The sequence below is a fragment of the Onychostruthus taczanowskii genome, unplaced genomic scaffold (genome assembly GCF_017590055.1).
Source record: "Onychostruthus taczanowskii isolate IOZ18803 unplaced genomic scaffold, ASM1759005v1 scaffold131, whole genome shotgun sequence".
NCBI lineage: Eukaryota > Metazoa > Chordata > Aves > Passeriformes > Passeridae > Onychostruthus > Onychostruthus taczanowskii.
The window spans coordinates 928,686-947,588 of NW_024498474.1; the positions used below are offsets into that span (position 1 = coordinate 928,686).

Here is an 18,903-nt window from a genome sequence, read left to right on the forward strand (position 1 = left end):
CATCTCTCCTCCTAAAGGGGAGAGAAAGCCCAAACAGAAATAAATAGCTGCCTGCAATTAAAGCCATTAAAAAGAAATTACCTCAAGCGTGGGGTTGAAGCAGTGGGCACGGCAAGCTATACCTCGAAAATCAGCCGTTTATGACAGAGAGACTGGACGCACAGAGAAAGTGCCCTGGCAACTGGGTGTGGCTGGACAAATTCACATTTTCACCAGGTATTTGTCATTAGCATCACCGAATTGCCGCGGATGCTACAATAGCTAGCACGGATCTCTCTACGGCTGTTTACAGTATGACCTCAAGAAACATTTCTAGAAAAATAAACCAAAGCTTTGTAAGACTCCAGCTCGAAGGAGAAGGGATGTGTGGCAGCACACGAGCCAATCCCACCTTCTGTCAAAACAAACCACCCGCTCTCTTAAAGGGCAGCCGAGGCAAACCCGCGCTCAGCGGCACCCGCTGCCGAACCACACCAACTTCCAGAGAACAAAAACCACAGAAAGCGAGGTTTCTGCTCTCGCCTCGCTACCTTTCCGCACGGAAACAGGCGGGCAGAGCCCCCTGCTCGCGGCGGCAGGGCAGCAGCATCCCCGGGACCCGCGGCACCGCTCCCCGCCCGGCTCGCCCGCACCTTCTTGGGTCTCTTCCTGCGCTGGCTGCCCCCGTTGCACTTCTCGCCGCCGTCGCTCCTCTGGGCCGCCTCCTCGTTCATGCTGGCGAGCGGCAGTGCCGGCGCCGTGCCGTGCCATGCAGGCTCCGCGCCCAGCCCGGCGCGGGGTGGCACCGCCGGGGCAGGGCCGGGGGCGGGCGCAGCGGCGGCGGCGTTGCCGTGGAGGCGGCGGCGGGGCGGGGACGGGAGATGCTCCGGGGGAGAAAAGCGGCTGGAATCGCAGAGAGGCTGGGGTTGGGAGAGAGTCTCAAAGCTCGTCTCCTGGTTCCGGCCGCCTGCCATGGGTAGGGACGCCCTGCGCTGGATTAGGACAATCTGCCCAGTCTGGCCTCGGACACTTCCAGGAGATGCTGCTGGCACACCTTCCTTGTCCCCAGACCCATCCCTGAGCGAGGTATTTGTCCACAAGTGTAACACCCAAGAGATGATTCACTGTCACTACCAAAGCAGACAATGGTTGGCACGGCACGCAAGGAGTTCGTTCATATCACTAAAATAAATCACCTCCTCCTTGGGCTGGAAGAACAACACAGCAACATTCACATGTAAATGCATTCTTCTGTTTCTTCTGATGAACGCTTTAAAAAGAAAAAAAAACCTACACTGTTCCACTTCCAGCTGAAAAAAAACCAGCCCAAGTAACTCACCCTCCTCCACAAACAAAAGAAAAAACTCCCTTTAACTGCTTACTCAGCAGAGGAGAGGCTGGAGAAAGTGGAAAGGACCCAGTGAGGCATGAATTCACTCTCCGACAATCGCGCCGTCTGCAAACACAACGAACATCTGCAGCACAACAACAATGTGAGCAGTGTAGCAACCTCAAAACCTTTCTTTCTTTTCCTTACTTTGAGAGCGACTCCTTTGTTACTGCGAGCAGTAGTAAATTCTGGACTAAAATGAGAAAACTCATGTAGAAGTAAGGGGAGCTACAGATCTTGAAGAAGGCGGGTGCTATACAACACTGCATCTGTTATGCCATAATTAGAGCTGCAATCACAGTCACAGCAAGGATTTTGGGGAAGACGTACAACAGCCATTTGTTATCAGCGTCAGACATCCACGGAATTCATCTGGGGAACCTGTGGAGATGCAGCTATTCTTTTAACTCACACAGATGCTGGTTCTAAAGAGAGAGGTCATCTCCCATTTCTCATTTTAGCCAAATTTTGCACAAATTCATCCCCCTGCCCAGCCCTTTCTCGTACCAAACTAAGCCATTCACACTCTTTGCCTGACATTTGTTTATTCCCAATAAGCAGTTCTTGGGTTAAGCACACTGCTGAGGTATGTGGCGATTATGTATTGTGTCTTTTCTTCTTACAATGTTTCTTTCACTATTAAAAAAATTAAACCACTGATATTTCTGAGTGTAAAGACCAAGTAAACTTCAATCACACATGATGGTTCTCGTCACTAACAATCATGCATGATGGCTCTGAATACCCAGAGATCAGGTGATATTGCAGTGATGTAAAGGGGATGAAAAATAAACTCTCTCACTCTGCCAAATCCATCACTGGTCCCTCTGTCCCTAGAGATGGGCCTTCTTATTATATTTTCATTTCTATATTTACTTTTAATCTTCAGGCTGAAAAAAACAAGGAAACAGGATTGCTGGAGACTTCCATGATAGCCAGGAAATGAGCAGATTTCCCCGAGAGACTTAAAAGATGGAAGGCTTGATGCCTGGTGAAAGGAAGAATTCTCTGGGAGTCACTGTGAGGAGAAAAAGGGCAGCACTCCTGGGAGGCATCCAGGGCTAAGTGCAGGCTGGAAGGTGTGAGGGAGGAGTGAGACAGACACAGTTTGGGGATTTCCAATTTCCATCCACCTTTCTCACCTGGCCTTTCCATCTTTTCTCTCAGTGCTCCCTGGTGAATCAAGGGTACAGTGTGACAGTGCCCACAAACAGAATGCTGGAAAAGCCTGTTGTGACAAGTATTCCAGCTACAAATCCACCCCAAATTCACAGGTACAAGTTTACTGAAGCCTCATTAACCTGAACTGCTCTCAGCTCCTCTCTCCAAATCCTGGGCATTCACCTTTGGCAGTGCAGCTTTAGGTGTAGACAAAGAAAACCAATGCTCTTGCTCAGCAACAACACAGCAGTACTCTTCATTTCCCACAATCCCAGAAATCCAGCATGAAACCAAACCAACCTAACCAGCCAGGGAGTCACAGCAGGTGAAAACTGACAACAGGTCTAACAAGAGCACAAAATCATCCCTAAGAACCACACAAACTGCCTCAGAAATGCCCAAACAGCCAAGCAAGTCCTAAATATTCAGAAATGCTGAAGGCATTCATACTCATTTAAAGCAGTTAGGAAAAAAAATAATATAGCATGTGTATTTCATTTCCTTCACAAAATTTATTAGCTGAAAAAAAAAATATGTGGACATAAACTTCCAACCCAGGGAATTACACAGAAAGTAATTTTTAACTGACTTGACACAGGGCTGCAGACACATACCTGATCAGCCCTCAACAGCTTATAAAGGGGATATCAGATCTCCAAACCCTATCTGTGAGCCCATAGAGTCAGGTGCAAGGGCTGTTGTTTTATGATGGGACAGTCCCCATGAATGAGGGTTTAGGTGAGCAGGTGGATTAGTGTGTGGAGACTTCCCACGGATATATCCCATCATTTATGTTGTTTCCAGGATGTATTCATGACCCCTAAGTCCAGCTGCTTGGCTGATCTTAGTCCCCCCCCACACCTGAACCCCAGCCTCATGTAACAGGTTAACAACACACAATTGCCTCCCTGCAGACGCTTTCCATCAGGGGGGTTTCCACACAGATTAAATTTACTTCACAAAGCTGCAAAGAAACGCTGCAGAGGAGTGAAGCAGCTCCCCCCAAGTCCTCGAGCAGCGTGCTGGCCATCCTCTCTGAAGCCCTGCCAGAAGCTTCCTGCAGTACACCAGCATTCAGGGCAGCGGTACCGCAGGAATGCCTTTAACTCTCTAGGCGTGGTCAGTCAGAGGGGCTTCCTTGCCCAGTTTTGCTTGGGTGTTTCCCAGACCCTCGCTCCCAAACTCATTCCTGTTGTCATGCAAACCCGAGGGAAAGGAGAGCATCCCTGTTAGAGCTGCTGGCAGATGGCTCCAGCCTGCACCAAGCAGAGTGATGGTGCAGCTGGGTCACTGCTGCTGGCCAAGAGAGCAGGCTTATCACTGCCTCAGGCATGTCCACATGTCAGTCTGACACAGGACTTCCCAGAGCCATTCCCTGTATCAGCATTCCAGGTGGCTTCCACAATTAAAAATTTAATCCTACAAGACCAGCTCCATTCCTGCTGAATTTAAGAGCAGCAGATCCATTAAGTATGGAATGGTCAGAATTTACACAATGAAAATTTGAACTTTGTATTCTAGTTGAACCACATAGTCTTTCTACATCCAGACCCTACTTCATATTCTGCACCTGTACTACCTATATATTAAAAAAAAAAAAAAATTGAAACAATGTTGTCAGCAAGTTAGGACACTCCCATATTCACATTCTGGAAACTGAAGACCAGGGGTGTGTTATCAGTGTGTCAAATACAAACAGGAAAGAGTAAAGACCAATACAAGCTCTTCTCAGTGGTAGCCAGCAACAGGTACAAATTTAAATGCAAGAAACATTTTAAAAGTAAAGAAACATATTACCTAGCTAGACTAGGAATTCTTAATCCTTGGAGATACTCAGCACTTTAAGAGGCATGGTCCCGAGCAACATGCCCTGGCTGACCCTGATCCAAGACAAGGATTGGACTGTGATCTCCAGAGACCCATCTCCATTTGGCCTGTCCTAAAAGCAAACCCTCTGCAATTGTCATGTAACAGCAGAGGTTAAAACACTGAAATACTCAGCTATTCCAGCTGAGCAATTGCAGATACTGTCACTGTTAAAACGGTGACACCTATATCCTCTCAGGCACTCCAATGTTTATAATAAAGCCCCCTCTAAATCCCACGTGTGGTAAGTGCTCTGTGCCTACTCAGCAGTGCACCACAGATAATCATGTGGGATTTTATCGACCCACCACTGCAGGAGTTTCTGCTGGTTACCTTGAGCTGAACCCCAGCTGCCATCTGGCCCACCCTGATAAGACAGCAACAACAGAGCAAAGAACAGGAGGGTGAAAAAGCTGCCTATGGTTTACCACTGAGTCATTAAACTGAGCCGCAACAGCAAAGAGATAAACTGTGCATCCATTTAATTACATTTAAAAATCTGAACAATTCTTTTTCTGATGATGAAGTAAAATAACATTTGTCACCCAAATAAGCATTCTTAGGCACTGCTCCCTATTTATTTCCTCCTATATATATATAAAGGACAAACATAAATTACTAATAAGCAGATTCCTCCATAGTTCTCCATTAAAAATCACAGAATTCTTACAGACCATCTTGCTCCAACCTCCCTGTCTTGGGCAGAGACACTTTCCACTAGCCCAGATTGCTCCAAGCCCCATCCAGCCTGGCCTTGGACGTTTCCAAAAATGGGGCAACCACAGCTTCTCTGGGCAGTCTCCTGAGACAGAGCCTCACCACTCTCAGAGAGAATAATTTCTTACTAATACTCAATGTAACCCTGCACTCTGTCAGTTTAAAGCCATTCCCCCTCATCCTTGTAGAAAAAGCATTTAAGAAGTACTGGAATGCTGTAGAGTTTGAATCTAAAACACAAAACAAGGTGATGTTTCTTTAATCCTGATTTCTATCACACAGCCATGATTGACTTGGTATTCAACCATCTCAGGACAGCAGGATGGCCAAAAAACAGGCAGCCAGCTTCTAGGAAATACACCTGGTATGTCCTTCCATTGTTTTAACAAAGCATGTTTGAGAAGGAAAACCAGTAGGAATACAACAAATGAAGAATCCCAGCTCCATCTGACTCCTTATTTCAGAGGAAAATAGCTGCTCAGAACTCCCCAGTTCAGCACCTGTGCCTTGGACAGCAGGAGGAGCTGAGCCCCTCTTCCCGTGCCAGGCTGGAGGGGGTCCCAGGGGATGGAGCCCCGACACCTGCACAGCACAAGCACCTGACGTCACTGGTTCCCACACAGCACAGGGAGAGCAAATATTTCTGTGCCACACACACTTGGGTGACTCATGTCCTCGCAGGAGTATCTGTTGCTGGTAGCAACCTCCAAACAAAGAGGATGTCTCTGCATCCTTGTGTAAAGGACAATAGGCAGCAGTGCCGTGTCATTGTCAGTCACATCTGACACAGCTGGCCATGTACAGTCACACTGAAAGTGTGGAGTACAGAAAAGGTTCTTCTTTCAAAGGTAGATATTTCCAAATCATGAAAATTTAACATCTGAGTTTGATACTGTTAACTACTTGTATATGTGTTTAAAAAATATATATTTAATAACTTGGCTCTATTCCTTGTTGCTTCTGTCCTCTAGAAAACATCATTCCATGAAAGCAGCAAAGAACTATCAATATTTAACATGTTTTAGTGGGATTCACAACAGCCTTTAAACGGTGATGAAAGTCAAGTCAGCAGTGCCGTGCACTGGAAGGAATCTGAGGCCACCTATCCCAATAGCCAGTAAAAAGTTAAGTCATGCAGAATGCAAATTTTGCATTATTTTCTTTCCAGAAAGGGTGTCCTCTATTTTTTCCTTATTACCGGAGCCGAGTCACTACACTCACCAGACACAAGGAGCAAATGTGAAAATAAAAAAACTGGCTTTAAAATGACGGGTTCTTTTAATGAAACACTACATCACTTTGTCCCTCAATATTAACACCTCTGAGTTGCTGGGATTCTACTGTACTTCCACGTTAAAATTGTCAGCCAAGTTCTGCAGAGCTGGGGCTGCCTGCCTAGCTCCCAGTGCTCCACAAAACACATACACAGCAACCAGTGCTACACAAACCAACAGTCAAAATATAGATTTAAAACACACTGGAGCAGGGAGAAGAAATCCCTGCCCTCAGCTGCGGCGTGCTGTAGATCAAACAAATTAAAACCCATGAACCGAAGGCGCCATTTTCTGCCCGGTGGGAGCCGCGAATTGATCGTTTGCGTTATCCATCCATCCGGGAGCCGGGGTTGTGGGGATGTGACCTCACGTGACACCTCTGGTGAGAGGACATCAAACTTGGGCAAGAGAAAAGGCTCTGAGGTCCCCTGCAATTATCATGCTGGTCACGTGCTCCGTGGCGATTGCTATAGTAACCAGACACTTGCCAGGGAGACTTTCTAGCTCAAAGCATTCTTCTCTTCTGCCTTCAATTATTTTCCTTCTGATAACTGTTAATTTATATTTTATTTTGGAGTCAAGGAATAGACAGTTTTTCTTGTGTTCATCTGGCAAAGAAAAGACTACCAGAAATGAAATCTGAAATCAGTTATAATAGAGAGGAAAGTTAGAAAAGAGCTTTGTGTCATGGGTTGATAAAATACAGCATTTGTGTTGTTTAGCATACACAAACTGCAATAGAAATGTGTCACATTTTCAGTAGAATGTAACAAAATTAATAGGTTTTTTTGCCAAGCACTCAAATGAGCCTCTGAGGTTTCCATTACTATAGGTGTGGCTGTTAGTTATGATTCCTATATAGAACCTTCCCTCGCTAGGACCAGTGTTCCTTCTGTTAAATATCCTGATCAAATTTCAATCTCTTGAATTTAAGGTTTTTGATACTGTCTCAAGATGAATTTGAAATGCTCATCTGAAAGACTTTAGCTATTAAAGGTTTTATATCCACATGTTTTGGATAAAAAAACACAAAGAGGGTAAACAGGATTGCCAACACTGCTGGCAAGAAGAACCAGGACTGAATCTGGGAATGGTCCTAGTGGTACAGGAGGGGCAGAGAAATTACCCTAGAGGTTGGAAAAGGGGAGATGGGCAGAAGAGTCAGTGCTTCCTAAAGGTAACATTCCCCAAAACCAGGGAGGAAAAGGTCAACAGATAATTGTCTACTGTTCCAGAAGCAAGGGAAACTAACAAGCAAAGGCACCTGTGTAACTTTAGTTGCACCTGTATTGATGTTTTATATGCTCTAATCCTACCATTTCGTATCTGTTACTTCATCAGAGGACCTGGCTCTCAGGGCTGAGACTGCCACATCGAGGAACCCACAGAGGATTCAGAGCAAGGGCATCTGTTGCCTGATTTGCAGATAGATTCAGGGAAATTGGCATACACGGTGTAGGACAAGGAATAGGACATTGTCTTCCCAGCCAGAGCAACCCATCAGCACAGCAGATAACAGCACCCATGCTGCTCCATCTGTCCCCTCCTCATGCTTCATACAAGACAGGTGCTTAAAAACAAGCTGCTCACACAAAGTTTCTCATTTTGTGGATGCTCCTCATCCACCTTGTGATCTTTTCCTCCAAGGCTTAAAAAGGCTCAGGGATAATCATAGTCAAAAGGACAGTTTTGACCTGGGATCAATGAGATGAAATTCACTAACTTGAAAAAAAAAATCCCTGTTTTCTTCAACTAAGGGTCCAAACACTCAAAACTTTTGAGTATTTTTCTCCCTGTCTTTCAGCATTCCATCCACTGAACAGGAATAACTGTGTCTCTTCACCTAACAGAAACATAATGAAAATGAATTAATTATTTTCCACACACTAGATAGGACTTTGATGAGCACGATAGATGAGCCCCAAGGGACTAATAATTCTGTCTTCCAAAGAGATGTTTAAACAACATGTTCTAAATAAGGCCTGGGGCCACAAATTGAGCAACGAGCGGGAAACAAGCTGCGGAGTAGCTGTTCATTAAATGTGTATCATTAGTTTGTTCATCAAATGCAGCAGGACCTTTGGAAAAAGTATTAGGGGCATGTGTAATTGAAGCCTGTATGGTGATGTTGGGACACGACTGGTCAGAGGCTGCAAAAGCCTCTCCTAACTCTGCACTCTCCATTAACTCCTTCCAGTGCAGTTCTGAAGTGTGTGTGTACAGCTATATATGCACAACGAGTAGGGACTCAAATATGAGATGGGATCAGAGTGAGATTTCCTGATTTGACAGCCCCTGACACTTCCATGATCTCATCTCTTAGGTAGCAAATGTCAAACCCATCATTAGGAAGTTGTTCAAAACAGGAAAGGGCTTGCAAGAATTACTTCAGAAGCAAAAGAAAAGGTTAATTAACCGAAAATATATATTCCACAGGCAAGAAAAATCACAAGCTCTTCTGACTTAATCCAGCACTGACACCAGCTCCTTTGGCTGTTAGCAAGCATCACCAGAGCCAATCCCTGGCACTCCAGGAGCAGCTCTGAAGCTGTCCTGTCCAACTGCCCCACACGCCAACGCCACAGGGACACAGCCAAGTGCATCTCACTACAAACTGATTTTGTGAAGGCCAGAGAGGAGGATGAGCACAGAACAGAGCAGCAGTTTGAGTCCACCCACAAGACAAGGAAATGATTCACACAGTGGTCACTGGGAGCACAGAGCTCTGCCAGCGGTGGGGACCTTCTGCCAAGTCATGATCTCTTAGAAGATTTTACTGCTCTTCACAAGGTTTTATTTTCAATATTATTATTACTGTTACATGACAGATTGCTTCAAGCTGGCCCACAGTCCTGTTCCTTCAGGCCCAAGGAGGAATCACAAAGAACTGAGACCTTGAACAATCCTTGCCCCCTAAAAAGCTTCAAATTCTATGCCTCACTACGCTGCCATCTCCGTGCACCCCATTTTTTCCTGCCACAGTGTTCCATGTTGAACTGTCATAGTTAAATATCTGGGACAGTTTCTTGCCTTGAGTGAAAAAACACTTCCTCCAACTTGCAGAGAAAAACTGCATGTATATATATTTAGCAACAAAAACTGGAGTAACGTTTAACAAAGAATTGTTCTTCCCTTACTGTAAAAGAACACCTCGGTTCATCAAGCTGACATTCTTCTACTGAAAACCCATCTTGTTAGAAAATATTCTCTTTGGAACTGTATGAATATGTACTTAATGAAATACACATTTAAAATAGGAGGTGCTTCCTTCTTATTTTCACCCACAGGTATTGTAGTTTGTAAAAACATATTTTTCAAATAACCACTTTCACAATACTAGAAAAAAAATAAGGAGTTTGAAGATGCTGTCTTTGTGAGGCACTAAGAAGACACTCTGCACAGAGCTGTTTAGGTCCTCAGTGCTGGACTGAAGACAAGCTCAGGCCCAGGCTGTGCTGGGATTTTCTGTGGATGTGCCTTGGTCATCCAAGGTCAGCAAGAGATCCCTCCCAGTCCTGAGGCTGCTCTGACAAATGACACAGGAGAAATTCAGTTTCAGATGACCCTTTTGCTCTGTCCTCAGCCAAGCATCACGTTCAGTGATCTTTCAATTCAGCGAAGCATTTAATCACATTTAAGTGCTTTTATGTATCACTATGATCTTAAAATGCATGCTGGAGGGGTAACCATAAAATAACCTTCCACAGCAGCCTGGAAGTTTATCTGTCCTGCAAATTACAGTGTAAAACAATGACACGTCATTTCTCTGTAGTTTTTTACCTTGATTGAATAATCTTTAAACCATAAATGTTTTTAGGTCAGAATTCTTAAACAGCATGAAACAAATGCTGTTCCTGCTTTCCAAGTTGCACCGGACAGCCAGAATTTACTCAAGATCTTTAACAATTTACAAGTAAATTATATTTAATAATCAAACCAATGATGAGTCCTAAACAAAAACATCAGCTTAGCATCAGAACATGCTGCTCAAATAGTGAGCTCCATTTTGGAAACACTCTGCAAGAGACCATATTTTATAGCTGACATTTCCTTCAACAAAAATTACTGCCTGACTCTCTCAGATTCACCTTAAGAAGGTGACATTGCTTTTACCACGTGGCAATTAACACTCCCACGGTGAGTAGCAGGATGAATCATTCTAACAAAAGCAGAAACCCCCAAATTATTCAAGGGAAATGGCTACACTGCCTATTCTGCTTTCAAACAGGTCCTTCCTTCACACACCCTACTGCAAACAGCCGTAGCATATTTGGTCTTAGAGTCACTTTGCAATGAGTGCCTTTTTTTTTTTAATTCCCTGTCTCAATAGGCAACTCTGAGAGTGAAGAGCAAGGACAGTCTCTGGACCACTGTTTATTCCAGAGCCAAGCCTGGCGGTGGTATGGGACCCCTGGCTTTGGGACACAGCAGTGTCTGGAGCCACCGCCCACAGCAACCAGAGAAGATTTTCACATCATCTTCCTCAATAAATGCTGTCCCCAAAAGCTGTGGTGGTGTCATGCTGCCTGCACAGGTGCTTGAGATGACCCAGCTTACTCTATCTGATCATTTCAGCTACTGGGAGAAATCTTGTTGTGTAAAATAGGAAGGTGGATCAGAGAGAGAAGAGAGACACCTCTGCTGCGCACCAGGAGCTCACGTCAGTTTAGAAAATAATAATAATTTTACAAAGAATACAAATACAGTGATGGAGAATGTCCATCCGAAGAGAGACACCTCTGCTGTGCACCAGCAGCTCACTTCAGTGTAGAAAATAATAATTTTACAAAGAATACAAATACAGTGATGGAGAATGTCCATCTGCCAAGCTCTGGAAGATGAAGGTCATGTAGAAAATGTGTACATGATGTAGGATAAATTTGCCCATAAAGAAAAAGTTCACAACTGCTGTGCTTTGAGACGCGTGCTCTGGAGGAACAGAGCACAAACCTGAGCTGGTTCTCAGGCAGCAGGATGGAAAAGCTTCCAGAAGTTATTGGTTGTGTGATGAAAACCCTTTCACTCCACAGTGTCAGCAACAAAACAGACTTGGGGGACAAAATGCTATCCAAATATTCTTCCAAACACACTTTTGTTTGCTGAGCCCACCCTTCATCCAAAAACAGTTCATCTGCCCACAAAAGCATTTTTCTGCTGACACCTACATTAGCTCAAGAGCAGGGAAGGTGACCTCCCCTCTCCTATTTTTGTTCATAATTTTCCAAATTTTTTATTTGTTTCCAAACCATTTGCTAAACTTATTGCATTATAAATAGCTTTCAAATAAAAAAAAAAAAAGGAAATCCACACTTTTGGGTAACATATACTATCTATCACCAAAAATATTTTGATAAGTGGTCCACGTCTTTGTCAATTAAAAAAAAGCTCTAGAATGTCTCTATCTTGTGAAGTATTGCCAACTTTTCTTTAAACATCACTCTGGGATAGTAACTATCCATCTTGCAGCATTTCTGGTGGTATTAGAGTGGAGTGAAAAATCTAAACTTGAAAAGTCTCTAGAAATAAAATCTGGGAAGGAGCAAAGCCACCTGAAGAGCCTCGTGGCACAGGGACATTTCTGCTGCAGCCACAAGAGCCTCTGCTACACTTGACCTTGAGACAAAAGAGTGGAAGATTCCAGGCTCAGTCCAAGCACAACAGGAATTTTTCTACTGGTGAAGGAAACAAAGAAAACAGAGAGGAAAGCAAATAAACCCAAAGACAGCTCTACTCCCATCCATAATTGATAAGCCACCATGAAACTGGTGAAATAAGTGAACTGAACCCAACTTCAGAGTGGATCCAGAAAACTCTGTACAAAGATCTTTTTATCTATAAACTGTGGTTTATAAACACACTGTTTCCAGATCAGCAATTAACATATGCAATTATCTGGGAAAAAGCCTGAAATGTTTGAGTCCAAAAACAGGAGGACACAACAGGTACCAAATAAATTTGGATTATAATACTACAGAGTAGCTCTCACTGAAATATTCTTTTGCTTCATTTTTTGTATCAGACATGTATTAATAATGGCTTCTTTCCCTTCTGCACTCAAGTCAGGATTCTTAATGAGCACAGACAGAGTATGGAGTGGCTTTAGCATCTCTCTCCCAGAAAAGCAGCTACAATAGCACAGAATTTTGAAACCCAATCTGATTTAAAACACCAGATCTAATAGAACACTGAGGAAACTGGATATTTTTAACTCTCTGTAACTGCAATTGCGAATTTTCATTCTGGAAGCACCAGCAAGATTTCCACATGCAGAATAATAAGAAAAGATAAACAAAATATTTTATGTAAAATAAATGGATGCCTTATCCCGCAAAGACTTGAAAATATTTCCTGTTGCCAGCAAAAATACTCATAAAATTTGGAATGTGCAACTACAGCTGGGAACAGTTAGCTGCAGGAGAACCAGTCTGGTTTGCAGTCATTTCGGAAATCAACCCACAGAGTGGCAACCATAGGTTTTCATTTCCTTTTTGATAAGCCTTTCAGAGGGAGAAAATTCAGCACTATTTCTCCCTGCCATGCTTTGAAACCTACTATGAATTTCATAAGCTCGTATTTGAAGGGCCTAAAGCAGACTTGAAAGCACAATAGTCAAAACAACCTGGAAGCCACCGTGCAAGGGATGAAAAGGATCCCGAGTCATGAGGGAGCACAAAAACAACCAGGGAGCACCAGGCTGGGCCCTCAGTCCCAGCTCACTCCAGGCATCTTTTACTGACTGGGTTCCTGATTCCAGCAGAGTCAGAAACAGTTTGTTCATCTGCCAGATGAATTTCCTCCTGCAGCAGATGTACACCTTGTCTCACATGGCTTTTTCACTCTTTGTTTCCACAAACACGTCCTTGCTTTTTACTGCACAGGGTGGGAATCAAAACCTGGTACGAGAAAAGGACTTTCAATTCCACAAAAAACAAGTACACAGCAAATAAACCTCATCAGTTGTCAAAAGACAGGTTTGCTTCCCACCAGAGAAGACAAACATTATTCAGGTGTGCATGCCCAAACTGTTTTCAGATTCTCAGCACAGAGAATTTCTTCATATTTCAAATTGCATTTGAAATATGAAGAAATTAAAAAGGCTAATGTCAAATATGCAGACTTTGTTCCAGCAGAAAAGCTTTCATTAATTTCTCACTTGATAATGAGTTTTTGTTCCTTCCCAGCAGTATTTGTAATGTTAGAAAAACACACTGTGTTTTGATAACATTTGAAAAACACAAAAAGTCAATTTTGTAACTCTTTCTAGTTCTCAGTTTTAATGGAAATATTTGCACTGCTGACATTGGCACGAAACCCAGGTAAAGTGTCTGAATGGAATAAAGGCTATAGTGAAAAATAGTGAAAAGTAACTGGTAAACACCATTGCTCAGTATAGAACAGGACTTATTTTACTTTTAAAACATAAAGCCAGCTTGGGTTTTAGCACATACAAATGCATTACTCCAGCTGGGCATTACCATCAACACGAAGAACCCAATAATTTGACATAGGGCTTCTAATACAGAAGTAAAAGTGCTCACTTGTAAAAGCATACATCAAGTTCACCAAAACTAAACAATGCCTTGGTGAAGGTTTTTATTTCCTCTTTTTTAGCAATCCCTACAGCTTACTGTAGTCTGTTGAATCAACCATAGGTCAAGGTAAACTCTGCATTTTTATACTGTTGTCTGTGATTTCACAAGTTATATGACTTATTAAAAGCGAAGTCAAGGACTGCTGTTCAACACATGAGGAAAATCAAATTACAAGTCCTTTCATTAAGGAGAAGGATCCTAAATACAGATAAAATTATTACCATTACATATTTTTGTCTCATGTTAATACACTGAGTTTAACCACATCAGAGACTGAGCCATAAACTGCTGTTATTGGAGGCCTGGAATGAGTCCACACAAAAACCACTGTCAGGTCAGTTCTCCCATATCCAGCTCTGTACTCTGACAGGATCTCTTCCCTCCAGAGCTGCTTTCTGTTGCTGCCCTCTCCAATCAATAGCGCTTCAGAACATCAACCAGATCTGTCTCCCTGCCCACAGCTGCCAAGGTCAAGCTCATCAGAAGATCTGTGTTTTAAGGGAGAATGGATCCAGGGATTTGGACATTTGGGAAAAGGAGGAGCTCCTGAAAGAAAATCCCCTTGCAGCAGGCCTGGCTCGGCTGAAGGCAGAGGGAAGGCCGGGGCCTGCTGAGGCTCTGGACAGACGAGGCTCACACTGACACGCAGAGACTCAGAAGGGTCAGCCTGGAACTGGTGCTCTTCTCCAGCACATTTCCACAAGCACCATACATTTTGGAAACATGGGCTCCAGAAGAGTGTGGGAAGCTCAAGCCAAACAAATTCTTTCAGAGAAAGGGCCATAGAGGCCAGGACTTGTATGCAGGGACAAAGGAGAAAGTTTAATTCTCTCAAGAAGATGGAAAACTGCCTTGATATTTCCTTCCCACCATATAGCACCCTGTTTCTATACAGTTGTCGAGTTGTCTGTTGCAATTCCTCCCTCGGTTTGTAATTTCAAGTGTTTTAACTCTTGTCTAGCTCCTCCTGTCTTACATACATTTTTTTCTGTCCTATTTTTTCCCCTACAATTCTTCCCTTCTTTCCCTCACTCCATTCTCTCGTGGTTTCTGTTCACAACTCCCTTTTTAGCTAAACTGCACCCAAATACACAAGTGTGTGGGTATATATACATGTGTGTCTGTATGTTTATTAATAATAACACACTGTGAGTGTTTACCAAGCCTCCTGCAATTTGTTTGTTCTAGGCCTTCTGTTGTCTTGTGTATGAATCATCCATTTAGGCAGGAAATTCTTCAGGAAAAGGGGCGCTTGTTGTTCCAAATCCATACAGTGCCTAGCACATACAGCCCCATTCTTATTTATTATAATAACTGCACCAGTGCTTTGGGTTTCCTCACTTGCAGAATGCTGGACTCTTGCTTTGTGTGCCTTCACTTCCCTAACAAACCCTTGAGAGAAAAGCTACAGCACAAATAGCATGTGTGACACAGCAAAGCTTTGTGTTTGACATGGAAACTCTGACAGGAGCACAGCAGTGGCCAGAGCAGGTCCTGCCCACTCTCCCTGCATGGAGCACCATCCACAGCTCCCAGCAGAGCCTCTTTTCCCAGATGAAGTGCACAGCTCCTGTGAACATCCACACCAATTCCACATGCACTTTGTGAGGAAAATCAAGCCCTTTCCACATAATCATGGCCTACTGAAATGCAGCCCTGGCAGAAGGGCAGCAGCAAAGGAAGGAATGGCATGTTCCCGCTCCCGGACACTGTAGGACACTCTGAGCACTGCCTTCCCCAACAAAAGCTTCTTTTCATTAAAGGGTGGAAAAAATCCCCTTTTATTCTCTAGCCTTTGAAGGGCTTACATCACTGCTTCTTCAGTTTCAGGATTTCAGTGAAAACAAGCTTTCTGCAGGGCTGGTCAAATGACAGTTAACTAAGAATTCCTGGGAGTGTTTAATCTACACTCTCTATTAATTTATCATTAGGGTACCTTCTAATAATGACTCATCTAATGCAGAAACAAAACCACAGCAGAAACCCTCCCTGCTCCTACAGTATAAGTTACAATGAACCTGGGCATCTCTCCACCAAAGCAGTCACCATACCCCTTTTTTTTTTTAACATCTCCCAATTATCCCCAAGGCTTCCAAGAGGAAAATGCCACCAGTTTTACATATGGCAAAGAAAATATTCTAACACTGGCCTTTCATCATGCACACAAAAAAGAAAATTTCATTGTCAAGGCTGTGTCCAACAGCTGCCTTCAATGTGATGACAGGAATTATTTGTGAATAGGAATAAACAGGGATAGCCTTGAATGGTTTTTCCCCTCACATTTAAATTTTAAAAAACCTTTTTTCTACCAAAGATCTCTCCATACATGGGCCTGTGAGTCATTCCTTTTTGAGAAATTCCCATGTAAACCAAAGTAATACAGCTTTGAGAACATGAGCACACATTTACCCTTCAACAGGGAAATCCTGTACTGAAGACCGAGGGAAGCTCCAAATTAAGGAAAATTTGTGTTTCATTAGGAACAAATAAGTAGTGCTAGTGATTTTCGACAGAAGGCTGTAAATGTGATTCCTCCCACGAGCCCTTCCACCTCTGTTTTACTATTTCCACAGCACAGGCTGCTTCAAAGAGCTAAGTGTGCCAACAGCACCAAGCCAAGGCAAAGTCATTACTTCACCTACTTTCCCCGACACCAGGAGAAGAAAATCAGAAAATCCACTTGGATTTAGAAGCTATTTTTTATACTTCAAACAACACAGGGCCTTTAGAGAACTACGAACAATAGTTTTAAATTTCAAGCTAGATGCTGTGTTTTTAGTTATGGTCATCCTGAAAGCCAAGAGGGAATTACACCAATCTCTCCCCAGGCCTGGGCAGCAGTTTCCATCTGTCACCTGTAAATAAGCTAACTTCATGAAAGGCTCTGCTTCCATGAGCTGTTTGCCTGCAGTCAGTCTTTGTCCTGACCAGTGCATTCATCAAAACCTCCTGCGAGCCATTCCTGACCAGAGGTTGTGATGAACTCAACATTAATTTGCTATTAGAACTTCCAACAGGACCCACCATAAATCCTGGGCCACTTCTTTAGACTAAACAAGTGTCAGTTTTTGTGGGTGACACAAAAGCCTGGCTCAGAGCAAAGGCAGAGAGCTGGCACAGAGAGGGCCCACCACAAGGCACTGGGCTGCTCACAGTTGTTCTCTTCTGCTCAGCTCAGAACTCCAGCACCACACAGACCTGACCAACCAGATCTTGACAGATGTGTCTGGGAAAGGTGGCCGTCCCCAACAGACAAAAAGAGCCACGGAAAGAAAAGCTGTGTCTAAAAGGGTAAATCAGAGAGGCATCTGCATCCTCTGTTTTGAGAATATGTACCAGTAAACAATGAAAGAATGTCACTGGCATAACATAGCAGAGTGCATTGATCACAAGATGTGAAATACTTGACCAGTTAGGTAATCACTTAATCTACAGGACACTCATTCATATTAGCTATGACTAACTTTCGCCTACAGAGTCAGATAACATTAAAAAAAAATAAAAGCAAGTTAACTTTCACACAGATTTAGACATTCTTCATATTCATCACAGATTGAAGCATTCACATTTTGTCTGTGAAATTAAATTGCAGTATGAATAGTTATCTGAGGTGAAGCAACACAATTTCTTACAGTTTGTGTGCTTATTGTCACACCCTACTTGCAATCCAAATCTCTCAGTGCTAAACTAGTAAGGGAGACTGAACATAAAATGGACCCCAAGCAATCTGCAGCTGGAAAAAAGCCTTGGCCCAAAACCAAGAGGGATCTACTTCATCTTATCACCTGGAATGAAAAACTTACACATCCAGCCAAGGAGTAACACAAATGCAACCTGATTATTCATATGCTTGTCTCTGCACATGTGTCTCTGACCTGGTCCCTCCAGCACTCCCTGACTTCACACAGACGCTTTCTTTCCCCTCTGGACCAGACTACTTAGCACATGGAGAACACGAATCCTGAAGGATTTAATAAAAGACACCCTTTGGATCAGAAAATTGAGGTTGACTTCCCAGTGCGTCACAGGTAGACCCTGGTACTTATGAATTCAGACTGATTGCAGGCAAAGTTTTTCATCCTGGCAACACTGTTGCCATGGCGACCCGGGCCGATCCGATATTCTTAGCAACCACTCCTAACTCCCCATCCCCAGCACTCCCTGCTTTCCTCCAAGGCTGAGCTGCGTAACCTCGTTTCCAAAAGCCCCTGACCATCAGCAGCAGCACCACCAGAGCAGCGTGAGCTCACAAGCTGGAGTGCCTTCCCCACAGGTACTCCTGATGTGTGCCTGACACACCAGCACAAGGTGCTTCACTCATGACAGGATGTGGGAAGCACACCTGGCCTCGGGACCCTGAGCAAGGGACAGAGTCATGCTGGACCCATTCTGCTAACATTTGCAGATCCTGGGGGCACAAACAGGAGAGCAGTGAGGGTCTGTGATGCTCCAAGACCACAAAAATCCACCTTATTATTTCACACACATCCTTCCTCTGGGCTAAAACAGGATTTGATAAAGTCAATCTGAAGTTGTGCAATTGAAGCCACAAGAGGACACATACAAGACATCACCTGAGGTTTTACAGCACACAGCAATGGAGCAGTTAATTATTACACTATTAACAAGTGCCTCTCTTGCACAAAACCAGGCACACCGTACTCCAACTCTGAGCCTGCTGAAGATAAATCAGGAGCTGGCAAACCACCACACCTGCGTTACTCCAACTCCACACGCCGTGCTTGGCAGACACCCTCACTTTGTGTCAGAGGCTGTGTGCTGCCACTGCTGCCTGTGGCCGGGCTTCCCTCCACCAGACCCAAAATAAAGCCTGACTTCTCACGCTGGTTCCACGCAGGACCGAGTGACTCACAGCTCCCCATGCCAGTAAAGCTTTACAGATTTCACCTGGCAGTGGAAAAAG

General features: G+C 43.9%; 1 protein-coding gene across 5 annotated transcripts in view; it reads right to left on the reverse strand.

The window, feature by feature from the left end:
* Window positions 1-750, reverse strand: part of ANK2 (ankyrin 2) — a 190,793-nt gene extending 190,043 nt beyond the window's left edge. For all 5 annotated transcript variants that reach the window (XM_041396874.1, XM_041396867.1, XM_041396871.1 and 2 more), the window contains exon 1: window positions 633-750. In XM_041396874.1, the coding sequence (XP_041252808.1) occupies window positions 633-713 (81 nt within the window). In that variant the 5' untranslated portion in view covers window positions 714-750. The remainder of the gene's footprint in view (window positions 1-632) is intronic.
* Between the last annotated feature and the right edge of the window lie 18,153 nt (window positions 751-18,903).